Source organism: Rana temporaria, chromosome 9, assembly GCF_905171775.1.
Source record: "Rana temporaria chromosome 9, aRanTem1.1, whole genome shotgun sequence".
NCBI lineage: Eukaryota > Metazoa > Chordata > Amphibia > Anura > Ranidae > Rana > Rana temporaria.
Genome location: NC_053497.1, coordinates 116,908,445 through 116,928,333, shown reverse-complemented (window position 1 = coordinate 116,928,333; position 19,889 = coordinate 116,908,445). Strand labels below are relative to the sequence as shown.

The window sequence follows — 19,889 nt, the reverse complement described above, 5'->3', positions numbered from 1 at the left end:
CTGACCAGTCGGGGTTTATGCCGCAGAAATCGACGGCTATAAACTTGAGGAGACTCTTTCTCAATATGCAATCCCAGGCGGATAATATGGGGGACAGAGCTTTGCTGTCTCTCGACGCACACAAGGCGTTTGATAGCATCGAATGGGAATATCTTTGGGCGGTGATGCGAAAATTTGGGTTTGGAGAGGGATTCATTTCTTGGGTCCAGCTCCTATACTCATCCCCGGTGGCGGCGATAAGGGAGGGTGGCAGGGTGTCGCGCACTTTCGACCTGCACAGGGGCACGAGACAGGGGTGCCCATTGTCGCCCCTCCTCTTTGCCCTAGCCATTGAGCCTCTCGCGGTCATGATACGGACGGATCCATTGATTCAGGGATTCCATTTTGGGGACCTGCACGAGAAAATTATGTTATACGCCGACGATACCATGCTGCTTCTTGGGGACACGACCGGGTCATTGACGGAGACCATGGAGGTGGTCCGGCGGTTTGGCGTATATTCGGGCCTGACCATTAATTGGACTAAGTCCTCTTTGCTGCTGCTTGATCGACGGCCTCCCCTACCCATACATACTATTCAAGACATCCCGGTCTCCGAATCTTTTCGGTACCTCGGTGTCCAGGTTACGGCATGCCCGATAGACTATGTCAGACTCAACCTCACCCCCTTGCTTAATCGCTGTAGGGACCGGGTCAAGGTGTGGAGCAAACTTAAATTGTCACCGGTGGGGAGGGTGAACTTGATAAAGATGATTCTTATGCCACAATTACTATACATATTGCACAACTCCCCGATGGTCATCCCTCTGAAAAAGTTCAGAATTATTAATTCTATTTTCCGCTCTTTAATTTGGCTAGCAAAGCCCCCCAGGGTCAAACTTGAACAACTGCAATGTCCAAAAGAGGCCGGCGGATTGGCATTGCCCAATCCCTGGCTCTACTATTTGGCCTCCCAGGCGCAGCATATTGCGAGGGTGGTTGGCCCTCAACAGGACCTCCAGCTGAATCTGAGGGACTCATCGGTTCGGCTGCTCAGATTCACGACCGGGGGGGAAGTGATAGAAGGACTAGAGGCCTTGAGATACGCGAAATCCAACAAACGGTTTCCCACATATGTACTCATGCAGAAAGTCTGGAACAAGGTCAGGATGATGCAGGGTGTGACAGGGTACACTAAATATAGCCCCATATGGGACAACTTACACTACCGCGAGATAGCGAAAATACCGTATGGTACAAGGTGGAAACAACATGGCATATCCCTCATGACACACATTGTAAGGGCAGGACGGCTTAGACCTTTCGCTGAACTCAGGGCTGACTTTCAGCTCCCGACATCCATGCACTTTTATTACCTACAACTCAAACATGCATATGAAGCCCAGCGGGAGAATGACATATGGGTCATGAATGTGGCACCGGTCTTTAATTACCTATCGGATGTGTCCTCCTACAAGGGATTTATATCCAGCTGCTATGCTATGCTGCTCAACCTCTTCTTACCAGGTGCCCCTCACAGGGCGGTGGCGCTGTGGGAACGGGATGTAGGAGCGTTTGATGAGCAGTGGGAAGAGGCCTTGCAGGCGGTTCCCGCTTGCTCCCTAAACGTGGCACAGAGACTTTCACAGCTGTACATACTCCTACGGGTTCATTACACGCTGGCCAGGCTGGCGAGGATGGGACTGGGGGTAGACCCCTGCTGTACTAGATGCTGTAGGGACCATGGAGATCTCATTCACCTCCTGTGGCGATGCCCGAAGCTCCATCTGTATTGGTCAGGGGTGGTGGATACGATTAACAGGGCCTTTCGGGCTCAGGTTCCTTTGGAGCCCAAGGTGTGTCTCCTGGGGATCACGGAGGGTCTCCTGGTAGAGGATATCCCCAGACAGGCTATAGGTAGAGCTCTGTTCCAGGCCCGCTTGTTAATACTGAGACACTGGAAAGACACTGAACCACCGACAGTGCAGGAATGGGTTAAACAAATGGGAGTCACTCTGAGGTTGGAGAAGGTGGTGTATCAGAAACGAGGGACTAGCGGCAAATATGAGAAGTTATGGGCCCAGTGGCTCGATGTTCCTGGACTTGCCCCAATAGATTTGGTATACGACAGGTTATTTTAGGACCTTTTTTTAGCCGGGTTGGGAGCAACCTTATAAGCCCCGCAGGGGGAGGAGACGGGATTTGTTGCATGGAAATTTTACCATGATGCGGAGATTTGACTGTAGTACAAAGTTTTGTTTTATGTGTACTCTCCCATGTGATTTTCAATGTGAATATGCTCTGGAGATTGTAAACTGTTTTATTTTTCTATATGCTCAATAAAAACATTTGTTTGAGAAAAAAAAAAAAATCCAGCAGGAACTCTAATCATTCCCAACTCTATCCAAATTAGAAAAAAGCTTTTAGCTTGCCATACACTTTAATATTATTGCATAGCGCCAATGAGCTGTCCTCTTAATCTTGTTGGATCAGACTGCATACAGCCTGTCCATTCTTAAGCCAACCATGCACAGTAGGAAATTTGCTAGATTTCCCCATCAACACAAACAGTGTTAAGAGGGAAATCCCTCTTGCTGAGTCCTTGTATTCTCCCAGCGGGTAATGGGGGGGGGGCTGTCCCTACCAGGAGAAGACAGTGATTATTGCTAGCAGCTATACCAGCCACTAGTGATAATCGCATTTTAGATCCAGCAGGCTGATTGTACCCAAGTTGACCGATCGATAAACTTGGTTTGAATCTCGGCCAGTTCAGCAGGAATTCAAACAGTCTATGGCCAGCCTTAGTGGAACTCGCTTTCTGTTACTTAGGAAAATGCATTCAAATAATGGTCTGTCCTTTATATGATCTCGATTGGCTCTTTGCAATATACTGTAATCTATATGCTCCCTATTTACACCAAATATATTTTATTATAAGATTTTATCTTATAATAGGAACCATAAGATAAAATCACAAGATAGCATTCCTCATTATTAAAGCGGGGGTTCACCCTAAAATTTACTTTATCTCTAGCCTTAATAAAGGCTTGTAGCGTTGTCATTTTTTTTTAAGGTGTACACTTACCTGTCTTCAGCTGCACTTCCGGGTCTTCTTCCTTGCGGGGAGTGGGCGTGTCGTCCTTTTCCCCGACGGGGAGCTCTGCACAATGTCTCCTGGGAGTGAGTGTAGATCCTCCCAGGAGACGATTGACATGCGGGTCAAGCGCATCATTGCCTTCCGAAAATATCCGACGGGGACTCGGCGCTATACGGCACCTGCGCCTGCCGTGTAGAGCTGACTGCTCAGGCGCCGTAAAGTGCCGAGTCCCCCTCGAATATTTTCGAAAAGGCGATGACGCGCTTGACCCGCACGTCAATCATGGATGCGTAGACTTAGGAACGCCGACTCCCCAGGGGAGCGAGAACCCGGAAGCCGGGTGAATAGAACCAAAATAAATCCGAAGTACAGCTTAAAAAAAAAAAAAAATCCAGCATACTGTTGATGTCAGCAGTATGCTGGATGTAACTGTATATAGATTTTTTAGGGTGATTAGGGTGAACCCCCGCTTTAACCTTATCACTTTTTAACACAATCTTAAGATTTTAGTGCCATTTGATTTGGTTAAAGGATCAATACAATGTCAGAATGTTAATGTTAGAATATGGATCCTGAATTAATAATACACCACTGGGTGTTAAAGTAGAACTGCACTTTAGGAAGTTTGCCCAGAAAGAGACAGGTTGAAGGGAAAGAGCTAGTCATCAATATTGCCCGTGGTCTCCCTTTAGCTGATCTTTTCTCCATTACTGATTTACCATGCCTCTTTGTAAGCATTGTCATCTTGGCAGCGGTAAGGAGTTACTCTCTCACATCCAAGCCTCTAGCAAGGAGAACAGGGAGCAACACAATAGTAACCTAATCAATTCTCACATTGAATCTCTGTAAACTAGGCAGCAGTGGCAAAATGCCTTGGCACGCTCACATACCAGAAAGTGCACTGCTAATATTCAGAATTAATTTCACTCCAAATTCAATACACACAACTGAATTATCTCCGATATTTTTACAACAGCATGATTCTGCTGAAAAAACTTCAAGTGCGGTCATGTGAGTTATTGTGACATTACCTACACCTCCACAATGTTTGAAACCTGCAGTACAAACACCTGTGGGTGAGCCCACACATTCCATACACAGCACCTTTTGGGGTAAAGATATGAAAATTCTATAAAATCCGAGCCACCCTTTAAGCCCTGAATTCTAAGTTTCTGCAGTTTTGTACTTTTGACCCACCAAGAAAATCCTGAACTTGAGGACAGAAGAAAGTGTTGATTTAGTGGAAATAAATCTTAGAAAAATTCCAAGCTGATACAGAACTGTGAGCATTGCTCAAATCGCCAGTGACAAAAACATTTTTAATACTTTGCAAGTTGGACAACAGCCCCCAGTGACCAAGACTTAGGAATGTGGCTTTGCTACAAGTATCTGCCCTCTGGAATGAAAATATGTGAAAACAGCTATCTATTCCTCATCCAAGGACACGCTCTTAAAGGCCAGGGTTATGAAATAATTGCTCCATTCACATTCATTTTAATAATATGCATTATTAAACTCTCTCTCAAATACATATTTTGAACCTATTTTGCAAGGGTTATATAAAGAGGATATTGCACACAATTATATTTCAACTACAGACAGATTGAATCATCTTCTGGCTTTATTTTTTACTGCTGTAGCCATTTCACCTGAATTTTACCTACCAACTGTGCATGATATAGTCTACGGAAACTTCAAGAGAGATACAGTGCACACAGGGGAGTCTTAAGATAGCATGCTGTATGATAAAATGGAACTCCAACCAACATAGCATAATTTCCCCTCATGTACAGGTAGTTGAGGGAAATGTCCCCAAATGGCATTATAGAAAGCAATAAAAATAAACAAAAACCAAAAGGTTGACGCTGCGCTAAATTAAATATTGAATTATAAATGTAAATAGCTGCTAGCACTAAATTGTGTACAACAACTTGGTAACATAAAAAAGAAAAAAACAGTGCAGCGCTAGTGAGTGATATTGTGCTCATATAAATTAATAATAAACAAAAAAAGTCATTCTGGAATAAACTGAAAATATAGCCAGAATAGGAAAAAACATAAAAATGCAGATGGATATATGAAGAAAAAGTCTTAAAAAGCCACGAAACAAAGTTCATATGACTCTATCCAGTAATTTTCCTTGTGAAAGAGAAGTGGATTGTGCAGACAATGTGAAAGACTCTTGATTGATGTGAGGTAAGCTGTCACCAATACACCCGTGAGGAAGGATAAGATTGCCTGCTTACCAGATGAAAAGACTGTTTTGCATCAGTCTAATAGGGCCTGTGGGAAGTCTGGTCTCCCAATACCTTAGCCGTCAAGATAACCACGGTATAGCTCAGCATACAATCCGAAGAGTCATAAACCAAAAAAAAGAGAAGAAGGACCTCTCATAGCGTATAACGTTTAAAAATAGAAGAGGGTTTAATAAAAATTGCACTTACAATTAGGCAATATAAATACAGCATGGATCGCAAAACGTCTCCGATCTCTTGTTCCGATACTCTTGTTCCGATGCTTCTCGCTACTCGAGTAGCGAGAAGCATCGGAACAAGAGATCGGAGACGTTTTGCGATCCATGCTGTATTTATATTGCCTAATTGTAAGTGCAATTTTTATTAAACCCTCTTCTATTTTTAAACGTTATACGCTATGAGAGGTCCTTCTTCTCTTTTTTTTGGTTTATGACTCTTCGGATTGTATGCTGAGCTATACCGTGGTTATCTTGACGGCTAAGGTATTGGGAGACCAGACTTCCCACAGGCCCTATTAGACTGATGCAAAACAGTCTTTTCATCTGGTAAGCAGGCAATCTTATCCTTCCTCACGGGTGTATTGGTGACAGCTTACCTCACATCAATCAAGAGTCTTTCACATTGTCTGCACAATCCACTTCTCTTTCACAAGGAAAATTACTGGATAGAGTCATATGAACTTTGTTTCGTGGCTTTTTAAGACTTTTTCTTCATATATCCATCTGCATTTTTATGTTTTTTCCTATTCTGGCTATATTTTCAGTTTATTCCAGAATGACTTTTTTTGTTTTTTATTAATTTATATGAGCACAATATCACTCACTAGCGCTGCACTGTTTTTTTCTTTTTTAAGAAAGCAATAAAAGCCTGAGGGGTTTTAAGCATTTTGCTAGAGTTACACTTTAATCCATGCTCACTTAACAATACACATAATTCAGGACATAGGAATGTAAGTAATTAAAATGAGAGCCTTTAAAGATTTGACATTTAGCAGCTGCAATATGCTACGTCAGCCACAAAAAAAAAAAAAAAAAAAACATTAAAATCAGAGAGCTGGCACTGCTAATAATATTATTATGGAGGATATAAAGTTGGCTGTGTAAGCAGCTTTACATCATGTTATAAGAAGCTTCCAATCAAAGCGAGAGGAAAATATTGTTGCTACATATACTGCGTCTATTAAGAAAGAGAACCAAAGCCTTGATGAACGTTGGGACTCCTGAGTCTACCACATTATGGCCTTTATGGATTTCTTGATTCTCTATAATCTTACAATTTCTACTAAAAAGAGAATCAGCAAGGGGAAAGAATAATAGGTAAGGAATATCATAGATGCAAAGTAAGAAGAAAAGAGCAATGTACTGACTAATTCCCCTTGTAACATATCCATGTCACCCTTTAAACAAATTGATGCCATTTGTTCTGTATAGCTCTGGCAATGGTGGACTCCTAGAATTGCAATGGATGTCCTAAAATAGCCCACTTGCCTAACAGGCTTAGCCTTTCCCAACTTTTATCTATTATTGAGAATCTCAGCTTGTTCATATTCATGACTTCATCCATCCCCAGCTAATGAATGTACTACTACTGAAGATGCTATAGTATCTCCCTTTTTTTTTTTTTTTTTTCTTTACCCTTATTCCCACCCTCCCACCCTCCCCTATCTCCGGAATTCTGTCTCATATTGAATCACTCTTTGCCCGTTAACCTTCCTACACTATATCATCCTATCTATATACCTTGGTGCAAGTTTAAAATTAACCCAATCCTGCCATTTTCGTTTAAATCCGCCTTCTCCTTCCTCTCCCATGAACCTGAGCTGTTCAGCATAATATATATCATTAATTCTGCAAAACCAGCTCTTCTCTGTCGGGCTCATAGGGTCCTTCCATTGTTTGGGGATCAGACTCTTTGCTGCATCTAGTACGTGGGGAAGTAAAGTTCTCATGTACTGTTTAGTTGACATTTCTGTCCCATGGAACAAACAGACCCATGGATCAGGAGGTATTTTAATTCCGGTTATCTCCTCAATTACTAATAATACGTTATTCCAGTATGTTTTAATTTTTGGGCAGGTCCACCATATATGTGACATAGTGCCCACTTCAAGACAGCCCCTCCAACAATATTTGGAGGTGTCGTCTTGATAACGGTGTGCTATGGCCGGGGTTATATACCATCGTGCTAAACACTTAAAGTTCATTTCGATCAATGCACAGTTAGTTGAAGTCGTATGCGTCTTTTTTAATATTTTCCTGATCTCCCTTTGCATACTATTTTCTATAGACATCAGGTACCCCCCTTTCAAAGGCACTAATGTACTAAAAACCTCCCTTTCCACATTGCTTAGAATACTAGCACGTAACTCCACGGTCAACCAAATACCCCACATGGTATAACCCTTCTCTTTCTGAATTGCTTTCTATTCCTGATCCACATGGTCATCCAGGGTTTTTTAAGTTCCTAGGTCATCTCTATACATCACATGAATGTATGTCCTTTCCACAACCAATAGAAAAAATGGGGGGGAAAGGGAAACAAACTAATAAAGAGAAGCAGTGGAATAGAAAATAAAAACAAATAAAAAGCAAAATACAATACTAAAGAAACAAAGATGAAAGAAAAGGGGGTGTGAGAAAGACAAAGAAAAAATGACGGAAAGTAAGATAATAAAAGAGGAAAAGAAAGAAAGATATGGTATTTAGAAAGCGGAGGAAATAAAATAAACAGATAGACAGAAGTGAAAGAATGAAAAACATGGTCAGAGAAGAAATTAATTGTAGGCAGTAGAAGGGAAGAGAGAAAAAGATATGGAGGAAAATAAAAAAACTAGTAAAAGAGGGTAATTAAAAGGTAAAAGTAAATGAAAAGAATAGAAGATGAAAGAAAAAGAAAGGGAAAGCATAGAGTACAATGGTTAATAAAATAATATAACCTAAGGGGAAAAAAAAGAAAATGGGGAAAAATGGCAGAAACAGAAAAATGTTTAAATAAAGAAAAATGAAACATGCAATAATTGTAATGTTTACTGTCAATGGGCCAGATCCACAGAGCAAGTACGCCGGCGTATCTACTGATACGCCGGCGTACTTTCAAATTTCCCGCCTCGTATCGTTGTTTTGAATCCTCAAAACAAGATACGACGGCTTCTGGGTTAGATCCGACAGTTGGACATCTTCGTACGCCTTCGGATCTAAGATGCAATACTTCGGCGTCCGCTGGGTGGCGTTTTCCGCGTTGGGTATGCAAATTAGCGATTTACGACGATCCACGAACGTACGCGCGGTCGTCGCATTTTCTAACGTCGTCTGTAGTCGGCTTTTTCCGGCATATAGTTAAAGCTGGTATTTTTCGGCGTATACATAGACTTGCCATGTTAAGTATGGCCGTCGTTCCCGCGTCTAAATTTGAATTTTTTTTATTTTTTGCGCAAGTCGTCCGTGAATAGGGATGGACGTAACTCACGTCTAAGTTAAAAAAATTACGTCCTAGCGACGTCATTTAGCGCAATGCACGGCAGGAAATTTCGGGACAATGCATGCGCAGTGCATTCGGCGCAGGGACGCACTTAATTTAAATGAAACCCGCCCCCAACCCGCCCAATTTCAAATCTGCCGCCAGAAATATACTACGCCGCCGTAACTTACGGCGCGAACTCGCTGAGGATTCGAATATACGCCAGGTAAGGTACGGTGGCGTAGTGTATCTCTGATACGCTGCGCCGATCTAAATGTATGTGGATCTAGCCCAATGAGTTAATTCTGAGCCTTGCTATAACTTAAAGTGATAGTTCCCCTTTTTAGAAAAAATTATAAGGTGAATACTGTACACCCTTCCCAACCCCCCACAGTCTCTGCTGTACTTACACGTTGTACCTCTGGGGATGCCGAGCAGTCAGTGCCCACGCAGCCGGTCCATCAACCTGGGGATTTGAAATCCCCACAATTTATCTGTGCCACGTTGCCAGGATGGATCAGAGCAATACATCTCTAGTGGCGCTAACCTGTCGGAATTTCTCTGATCGATTCTGGAAGATCCGCACAGATAAGAGGGAGAAAAGCGGGATTTTCAAATCCCTCGACCACTGAACTGGCTCTGACAGCTCAACACCCCTGTAGGTAAGTACAGCAACTATCAGGGGGTAGGGAGAATGTATAGTGTTCTCCTTATCATTTTTTCTGAAAAGGTGAATTAACACTTAAAATGTTTGTTTGTTTTTTCTCACAAAACAAAAAAATGCCAGTGTGACACACATCCTTGTATTTACACTCATGTCCCGTTCACAGTAAACAAACTCCTCACACCCCCACTCCAGGAAGGCTTTATTCGGGATACACACAGCACACAAAGTTTCCACCAAACACCAACTCTATTTTCCAAAACCATCTAAAGCTCCTTTGTTTTGCCGGAAAAAAAAGTGACTACACATGAGCAGTAAATCTGTTAAAAAGATCGGCTTCTCTTTGCCCGTACCATAAAAATGCTTTTATTTGGTTTCAGCGGCTGGAACACAAAAAACAACCCGTACATATGGAAAGTTTAATATTTGTGAACAAAGCCTGCATTCTTCTGTTGTGTCACTCACGTCAAGCCAGCAGAATACGTACATATGTCGGATTCTATAACATAAAGGCCCCAGGCTATTAATTCATTTAGAATGTTTTTGTTTGAGAACTATACCTTGCCTTTGTTGTTGGAGCTGTTGATTTCTTGTTTCAAGCACAATTGTTTTCCCAATCCAGATGATTATCTGGTCACAACCCCTCTAAGGGGTCGGTTTTTATATTTTGTTCACATAACATTCACCCAACTTTCACCCAAGATTAATACACTTTTCTGCCTGGATTTAACTGGAAATGTTTGAATCCTCAGTCACAGTTGCGTGAATCGTGCCGAAACATTTATAAATAGACCCCAAAATGTTATATATGCTAAAATTTACCTGCAATATCTTCCTTTGAGGAGACTAGACGAGGTGAGCTGTTTCCTGGCTCAATTCTCAAAGATAATCTGAAAGAAAAATAAAAGATTTGAAATGCAGTAAATAATTACTGTGTCGATAAAAAAGCCATTGAATATTTCAGTGAGTATTGAAATGCAATTCAAACCAACGAGTGGAAACTAATCAGTGAGATACTATTGCTATCCAGTGCTTAAAGGGGTTGTAAAGGATTTATTTTTTCCCTAAATAGCTTCCTTTACCTTAGCGCAGTCCTCCTTCACTCACCTCATCCTTCGATTTTGCTTTTAAATGTCCTTATTTCTTATGAGAAATACTCACTTCCTGTTCTTCTGTCTGTAACTACACACCGTAATGCGAGGCTTTCTCCCTGGTGTGGAGAAAGCCTCTTGAGGGGGGAGGGGAAGAGCAGGAGTGTCAGGATGCCCACTAACACACAGCTCCTTAATCTATCTGCAAAGTAGAGAGTGTCCTGGCACTCCTGCTCGCCCCCTCCCCCCTCAAGAGGCTTTCTCCACACTAGGGAGAAAGCCTCGCATTACGGTGTGTAGTTACAGACAGAAGAACAGGAAGTGAGAATTTCTCAGAAGAAATAAGGACATTTAAAAGCAAAATCAAAGGATGTGGTAAGTAGAGGACTGCACTAAGGTAAAGGAAGCTATTTAGGGAAAAAAATGTTTTCCTTTACAACCCCTTTTAACAAAAAAAAAAAAACACTCAGGCCACCTTGATCTGTAGTCCACTCTAATTTATATACAGCCTTTAAGGGGATGAATGAAAAATAATAAAAACAAGTACAAAGCAAGTACATGAATTCTTTAGAATTCTCCAAGTAACTTAACTCCTTAAAATGTCTTTAGGAACAGGGGAGAGGAGTGGATTATAGCATCATAAACTGCTTATAACCCATGAACATCGCTTGGAATTTGTGCAATTCTCAGCTGTGAGCAGAGAGATTGCAGTATATTATACAGAGTAGAAGACGACAAAGATACACCCTAAGGATGACTATTTCTAGAGAAGAAAATTCCATGCGTTATAAAGACGTGTCCGAAAAGTGCAGGAGGATATGGGCAAGTTATCGGTTCTATTGAACAGAAAAGAGTAATCAAATTGTACACAACAGATTTTCTATAAGATTTCCTTCACTGCTCTAGCGTCCTGGCAGTATAAAACATGACTGAAACGCATGACTTTTAACAGGTGCTTCTGTTTTACGCAAAATAACTTCTGTTTTAACAACACAAATTGGGCTAGTTATGTTACAGACTCTGTTGGGGCCTTGCTTGATAAATTCCCCCATAACGTCTTCTGCAACTGGCCTAACATTTCGATAATTTAAAAAATCTGGATGGTAATAAAATAGTAGCTGATGCAATTGTATACCGTGTGGCTGGGAACTGTAGCTCAACGTCACTTATTCTCAGCAATGTGGCCCTGTAACAGGGATTAACCACCTACTGCTGGGTTGACGAAGGATAATGACGAAGGACAACTAATACATTCCTAACTATTTTATAGAGTATGAGTGTCTCTACAATCAGTAAAATGCCCATCATTTGCTGGATTCAATGACCTCCACACATTCATGAAGTCCAAGAACAGAAAAGTTTCAACATAGTATAAAAGCAAAGGATTTTTGTCTACACAGGCAAAGGTGCATTTTGCTACAACCCCCACCCTCATGTCACCTGCCTGTGATGGGATGTAGCATGAAGAATGTCACATAGCATTGAAATTTTGAGCTGTGTTGAACTGCCACTAAACACCAGTGTGTAATGAGTAATGGGTTATACATTCACCACAGAACCCATGTAAACAATCTCTTAATTTAAATGTATTTTTTACAAGGTTTAATTTATTTTTTCAGGGAATGAGGACAGATTCCTCCATCCCTTTCTCTGCAGCCACAGCTGCACTGAACAGTGAATAAACAGCTCTGTATAGAGGCTCCTGTTTATTCACAAAATGAAGCATAACAAACACATTTTACTATGCTTTCATTATGAATGAATACAGTGATTGGTACTGATTAATCTGTTCAGAAAAAGGAAGGGGCTGGTAAATGACATATTTACTGGCCCCCTTCAACATTTTTCATCCTGAAAGCTGCAGCAGCTGTCGGGAGAGGAGACGAGGGAAGCCGACAGCACTGTGGGGGGAAGGGGGGATACAGGAAGGCCTGGGCAGCTGGGGATTAGAGGATGGTGCACAGAGAGGGTGATCGGTGTGGCGGAGGGGAATTACAGGAACCGATCCTCTGTGTGCCTCTCCATGCAGCTGCTGAAAGCTGGTGGGAGGGAGAGGAGGAGAACTGTTTTTTAGCGGTTGCAGAGAGAGAGACACACACACACATAGGATCAGTTCCTGTATTTGCCCTTCCACTGCACAGATCACTCTGTGCAACATCCTCTAACCCCCTGGTAAATCTTGTACCTATGATGACATTAAAAACCTTCCAATTCCTAGTAATACAGCTCTCATTGATGAATTTAATGGTGCTTTTAGTTTTTTGTAAATAGTTTAGCTTTAAAATACTCCACAAAACAATCCACGTACATAGTTTAGTGTCCAAGCTGTTGAACCATGAATTAAACATTTCAAAGCAACCCCTGGGATACGTAGGGATTGGAGTACCGGGTACAGACAGAGTCTGAAGTTCTAATACGAGTTCGGTGCTTGTGGATGTTTTATTCTACTTCACTACCTAAATGATTTTTTTTATCTGTTTTTTATTAAATTTATCCATTATATGGAGTCACGCTATGGTCTCTTTCTCACTCTTAATGCTCCTATGATACATTGAGCCTTGCCATTTGGACATATGAGGATCAGATTACACTCTCACCTGTATAGCTGACACTCTGAGGGGGATACGAGTTCGGCACTCGTGGATTTATGCCCGCTGTCCTTTCATTCATGTGAGTGTATTTTCTCAAATCTTTACCTGTTTGAGGTACCCTCACAATGTCACGCTATATGCATTGCATATATCTTTTCTTTTCCATGACATATATTGGCCGCTGAGAGCCGTCAGGAGGAGGTGTTTTTTCAGCCCACTCATCCAGCTGCAATCAGTATCTCTGTTATCTGGACAAACAGCCGTGAGGTGTGCTGCTAGCACACTCAGAGGTGTCATCACTGAAGATTTCATTTTTGCACATTGCATTTTGGGTGAAGGTATTTCATCTAGACACTGTTCTGTGGAGGAATTACTGGACTGCTAGATCTGATCCTTATTTATGGACAGGACTTTATCACATGTGTGATTTTTGATAGTTTTGCACCTTTTTTCCACTTATTTTATGCTAGTTTTGATGTTTGTATATGTAGTAGCCATTTTACTATGTATTTTCACTGTTAAATCTTTGCAGGATTATAGGTGTTTGTTCACTTTCATCTGTATTGTTCATTGTAGTATCATCAGACACCCCCTTTTTTTCTTTCACCGTTTAGTTCACCCCTTTACTTCTCATTCCCTATTCACTTCCCCTTCCATCCCTCACAGCGCAGCTACCATACTTTACATTATTATCACTGTGACGGTATCGGTATGATATCCCCGTCAAAGATTCCCTTCTTCCATAAGAACATCACCCCAATATTCCACGAGGAGGGATATTCCTGAGATCGCCCATTAAGCCACACATTAGTCCAGGCTTACTGCTAGAACAAGACAGAGTTTAATGTTATAACACACAGCTTATATGTCATTTCCAAAACTGTTACAATGACAAATCTCCGCCCCCCTCACACTGGGGCTTCCATACAGATGAGTAGGCAGACACGACGGAGCCGAGTCTGAAAACACATTTTCTTTAGATAATGACATCAGTGGAGTTGAGTACTAGTTGTACTAAATACATTAACTAGACCGCTCGACCCCGCATATAGAGAGATAATTACCACACTGGAGCAATCAGAATAATTAACACAAGCCACTTAAACACAGATCTCCTTCACACAACACAATAGATCAATTAACCTTTAGAAATAGTGAGGGGACATTAGCACTTCAATAACCGGATGGTAATCACAATGGCAAGCAGGGAGAATTAAACTGAGACATATAGGCAAATGTATCACAATGGCCCCCCTTTTTCTCCCTGCTCCGGAAAACCCGGTTGGACCTTCCCTGGTCCAGTAGGGTTGACGGGTTTAGAGCTTTTAGTCCGAGGTTAACTCCGTTTGGCGTGACTGACCTCCCTTGGCAACTGCTTCAGACTCAGGTATGCCACCGGGTCGTCAGATCACACGCTGGTCAGTCCCCAAGTCTTTGTGCGATCTGCAAAGTCACCAGAAGTCAGTGTGAAGACGGCGAATGGGTCTGTGCGCCACCATCTAGGTGTCCCGCTATGGGAGGGGCAGGTTATGGCTCTGAAGTGACAATCACAGGAGATTCATAAAAAGAAAAAGTTATATTTGTTGAAATGCTGTAGCACCGGTGCTCAGAGTTCGGGGGGGGGGGAAGGGGACTCAGAGCCCCATAAGGTCAGCCACCCCCTGCTCCCTCCGCAGCCGCCGGTTCTCCTCTTTGAGCTTCTCCAGCTCCATCTCCAGTTCATGGAGCCTGGGGGGGTCAGCCCGCTGTGACCTCAGGTGGTTGTTCTCCTCCTCCATGCGGCTTATGCACTCCTCCAGCTCTATGTACTCACGGATCAGATCCTGCTTGCTCATGTCCTGCAGGCTTTCCACGTGGTCCTTCATCATCAGGAACTGGGTGGTGGTGTAAGGGGCCACCGGTGGGCCCTTGGCGAACATCTCGGCCCGCATCTGGGGCGCCCGCTGCGACTCCCTCTCCTCCAGTCGCTTCTTCTCCTCCCATGTCCGCTGGTTATATGACTTCCAGGACCTCTTCTTCTTGGAGGGTAGCTGGCGGTGCCTTTTTCTGCCCAGCTCCCTCCAAGGCCCCTCCGGCTCATGGCTGTCGCCCATGACCAGCTGACAATGGTGTTCCCTGTTGTCCGTAATAACAGATTGTACCATGAGGGCTTCGTAAGGGGTGCCCAATGGTTCTTCCTGACCCAGCTCCTGGAGATCCCAAGCCGAGTCTACACAATGGGCTGCTGCTGGAGGGCGGTACCCAGGTTGAGACCAATTTGACCTGGTGTTGTCACTCATGGGGCAATTCTGCTTGAAGTGACCGAGCTGTTTGCACCGGAAGCAGCGTTGTTCGTTGTCCTCCTGGCGTGGATAGCGAGGGCTAGATGTCATCGGTCTGTTAGGAGGTTGGTATCTAGCGGCTGGTGGGTGTGAGGGCGCCATTGGTCATGGAGGTTGTACCCGTGGCGTGACCTGGTTCGTCTTGCGAGTATCCGCATATTCATCCGCCAACTTCGCGGCCTCTGGTAGAGTCATGGGCCTGCGATCTCTCACCCAATCTTTGACATCCGTCTGGATGTGATTGTAAAATTGCTCCAGGAGCATTAGTTGCAAAATGTCCTCTGCGGTGGTGGCCTGGCTGCTGTTAACCCAGTTAGAGGCCGACAGGGACAACTGGCATGCCCATTCCGCGTAAGAGTCTTTCGTGGTTTTGCGTGAGTCCCTGAACTTCTGTCGGTGGGACTCTGGGGTTACTGCATAACGAGCCAGGAGCGCTTCTTTAACCCGGGCGTAGCTATGGATATCCTGATCTGGCACGGTCCGGAAAGCATCAGAAGCTTTGCCTGACAGTTTGCCTGACAATATTGCAACCCAGTCTCCTCTAGCTATTCGGTGCAGGTTACATTGTCGCTCAAAGTCTGCCAGGTAGTTATCAATCTCACAGTCCTTTTCATCAAAAGCTTTAAAAGCGCTAAACGGGATCTTCCTTGTGTCTGCTGTGCTGTACTCACTGTTTGGAGGATGTGCGGCTGCTTGTTGGACTGCTGCCAGTTTTAACTGTAGTTCTGCGTCCCTTATTTCTTTAGCCTCCTGTAGCTCCATCACTCTCAGCACCACATCCGGCGTTGGGTTCGGGCCGAACCATGCTAGCTTCTCTCTCATTAGCTTGTTGGCTGGCGATTCCTCCTCCTGAATCACTGGTGTCTCCATCTCTTGTACTGCTGGCGTTGCTGCAATCCCGTCCTCCTGGTCTATCTCCATTGATTCTGCTATGATGACCCGCTTGGTTTTGTTGCTAGCAATCCTTCCACGAACTTCCAGTAGTTCTTCCAGTGTCTGCTTGGAATCCGGGTGTGAAGGGGAATAGAAGGGAAAATCCCACTGCTACCAACCAATTGTGACGGTATCGGTATGATATCCCCGTCAAAGATTCCCTTCTTCCATAAGAACATCACCCCAATATTCCACGAGGAGGGATATTCCTGAGATCGCCCATTAAGCCACACATTAGTCCAGGCTTACTGCTAGAACAAGACAGAGTTTAATGTTATAACACACAGCTTATATGTCATTTCCAAAACTGTTACAATGACAAATTTCCGCCCCCCTCACACTGGGGCTTCCATACAGATGAGTAGGCAGACACGACGGAGCCGAGTCTGAAAACACATTTTCTTTAGATAATGACATCAGTGGAGTTGAGTACTAGTTGTACTAAATACATTAACTAGACCGCTCGACCCCGCATATAGAGAGATAATTACCACACTGGAGCAATCAGAATAATTAACACAAGCCACTTAAACACAGATCTCCTTCACACAACACAATAGATCAATTAACCTTTAGAAATAGTGAGGGGACATTAGCACTTCAATAACCGGATGGTAATCACAATGGCAAGCAGGGAGAATTAAACTGAGACATATAGGCAAATGTATCACAATCACTTTTTCTGTTAGGATCAGATCCACAGGTGGTGGTGCTGCTGCAGTCCCCCCCCCCCCAGTCCATCAGACAGCGCCAGAGTTCTCTATTTCTATATCATTCTTAAGCATCTGTTTAATGATTTTGCCAACGCAAATTCAATCAGGAGGCATAAGGTCCAATTTGTCCTTTCTGCCGTTTTCCCCACATCCTTCCTAAATTGCAGACCAATCTTGCTCAATGACGAAATTGTATTTTCCATTGATGTCAAATGAAATATAGGTTGCCAGTTTTTAATTTTCCAGGGGCATGGAACAAGAGCAAGTGATGCTGCTGCACAAGACATCTCATAATTTGTGGGGATTAAGTACATTTAGACATAACATACATAGCTTACAATCGAGAAGGAATACTCATCTAAAGCATGGCCTTTTGACTGCACAGTTTAAGACCGTTTAACCCAAAACACATGTGTCTCTGATACTGTCATTAACATGCTAGCTGAATTATGTGAAGCATGTGCAAAGTCAGTTGAAATTAGAATTATGGGAGATATAGACAGACTTGTAATTACATGAACAGGTCTTGCTTAATACTCCTTTAAACAAAACCAGTAATTAATCGGTTACTAGGAGTACAGTATACAAACAGAGAGCCTGTTTTTATGGCAGATATGTCAGAAAGCTTTCACTGTTGTTTGGAGGATTTAATAAGTTAATAAAGGAATAATGTCTCCAAGAAGAAACTGGAGCACTGGCATGACCACCTTTCCTTAAAAAAACATGAAGGCTGCCACTTTATAATGAATATACTATTAGACTAGTTACTATACTGAACCTGAATCAATCAATAAACTATATAGTGGCTGCATTTGTTTTATATGTTTAGTGTTTTTTTTCCTTTATTTTCACCTGCCAATAAGTTTGTTATTCTCCAACTTATTTTAACAGACCAAGCTGTCAAGCAAATGTGGTAGATGGTTGAGACAAACCATTAACACACAGGGGTGCTATTGATTTAAGAATTCAGAAACTTGTACAGGCTGATCAGCTTATACAACTTCCATACAAAGAACAAAAACATAACATGCACTGAGAAAACATAGTAGTAAGATGACACAGTCATAGTACATCAAACCCAAAAGAAGAAAAAAACACAACAAAAACACTAGCGCTAAAGATGGTAGTATAAATAAGAGTAATAAATAGTTCAGGAGGTTACCAATATCTCCTAGAAAAGTGTAAATGAGAGAGTCCAGAGCCGCAGGAAAAAATTGTACCCGGAAGTACTAATTAAACACAGAGAAGCACTAAAACCAGCGCTCATGGCTCTCAAACATATAAAAGCTTAATACCAAAGAGTGTAGAAATAAGTCAATTTATTGGTCGCAATAACATATAATGAATCCTATCCAAGCATGACAATTATTTTACTCATGCTTGGATAGGATTCATTATATGTCAGCCCTCAAAATTTCCACTCGCCTGCTAGCATTTGGCGAGTGGATTTAAGCTGGGGGCGAGTGATAACAGTTCTACATGACCAACAGTCCAATCTGTGCCTACACTTAGAGCCACGCTGCGATTGGCGGCCGAAGAGGAAAGGTGCGTGCTCAGGAAAAGTAGTCGGGTGAGCCGCACACATGCAGAGCAGTACACAGGTGCTCTCCTTACAATTCTCGTTAAGCCATGGGACCTGATAGTATGACCTCTCTGAGCCTGGCTTCCCGACCTGACCAATGTAGCTGGAGAGCAGAGAGCAGGAAGGAACAAGTGAGCTGGAGGACTGCGATTATCACCACTCTGGGTGTCCCAGGTAGGCAGTGCAGCACAGCGCTCACCAAGAGTTGCCCTGACAAGAGAGCGGTAGTATGCTGTGCGGTGTCAGTGTGCGCTGTGTTGTGGTGTCAATGGCTATGCAGGTGTGTGAATCTCGGTGCTGGGTTGTACTCCCTCCCGCTGTGCTGCAGCTCCTCTCCTCACTGCCCGACTGAATGAAAGGGGGAAGTGGGGACATGCAAGTGTGGAGCCGCACACAGGGGCTCCTGACAATGAGAGTGGGTAGAATAGGAGAGGGAGAGAGAGAAAGGAGGATGGATGGGGGTTGCAGAGGAGACATCAAGAGAATGGGGGAAAATATCTAGTTCTAGAGAGAAGGCAGAGGAGGAGGAGGAAGTCTTGTACATAAGAAGGAGAGGAATATTTGCAGAAGTAAAAAAGTCCATGTCCCTCTGGTTTTCTCCAGTGCCATGTCCCTCTGGTTTGCCCCAGTGCCATGTCCCTCTGGTTTGCCCCAGTGCCATGTCCCTCTGGTTTGCCCCAGTGCCATGTCCCTCTGGTTTGCCCCAGTGCCATATGCCTCTGGTTTGCCCCAGTGCCACATTCCTCTGGTTTGCCCCAATGCCATATGCCTCTGGTCTTTCCCCAATGCCATATGCCTCTGGTCTTCCCCCAATGCCATATGCCTCTGGTCTTCCCCCAATGCCATGTCCCTCTGGTCTTCCCCCAATGCCATGTCCCTCTGGTCTGCCCCCAATGCCATGTCGCTCTGGTCTGCCCCCAATGCCATGTCCCCCTGGTCTGCCCCAGTGCCCTGTCCCATTTTGTTAAAGTTGTTGTTGGTAATATTTAACTGTGTAACTTGATTCGGCATAAAGCATTTAACAGTGTCATTCCAAGACATAATCTACAAGGGTGTTTGTAACACTTGAGGCCTGGCTAGAAGATCAGGTCTTGAAATTTTGAGCCCTGTTATATGTTATTGCAAACAATAAATGGACTTAATTTTTACACTCTTTGGTATTAATCTTATGTATGTTTGAGAGCCATGAGCGCTGGTTAAACCCAAA

The 19,889-nt window shown here is 43.3% G+C and overlaps 1 protein-coding gene across 5 annotated transcripts in view; it reads right to left on the bottom strand.

Moving 5' to 3' along the window:
• Nucleotides 1-19,889, bottom strand: part of RALGPS1 (Ral GEF with PH domain and SH3 binding motif 1) — a 765,778-nt gene that overhangs the window by 111,103 nt on the left and 634,786 nt on the right. For all 5 annotated transcript variants that reach the window (XM_040324221.1, XM_040324220.1, XM_040324222.1 and 2 more), the window contains exon 12: nt 10,274-10,341. In XM_040324221.1, the coding sequence (XP_040180155.1) occupies nt 10,274-10,341 (68 nt within the window). The remainder of the gene's footprint in view (nt 1-10,273; nt 10,342-19,889) is intronic.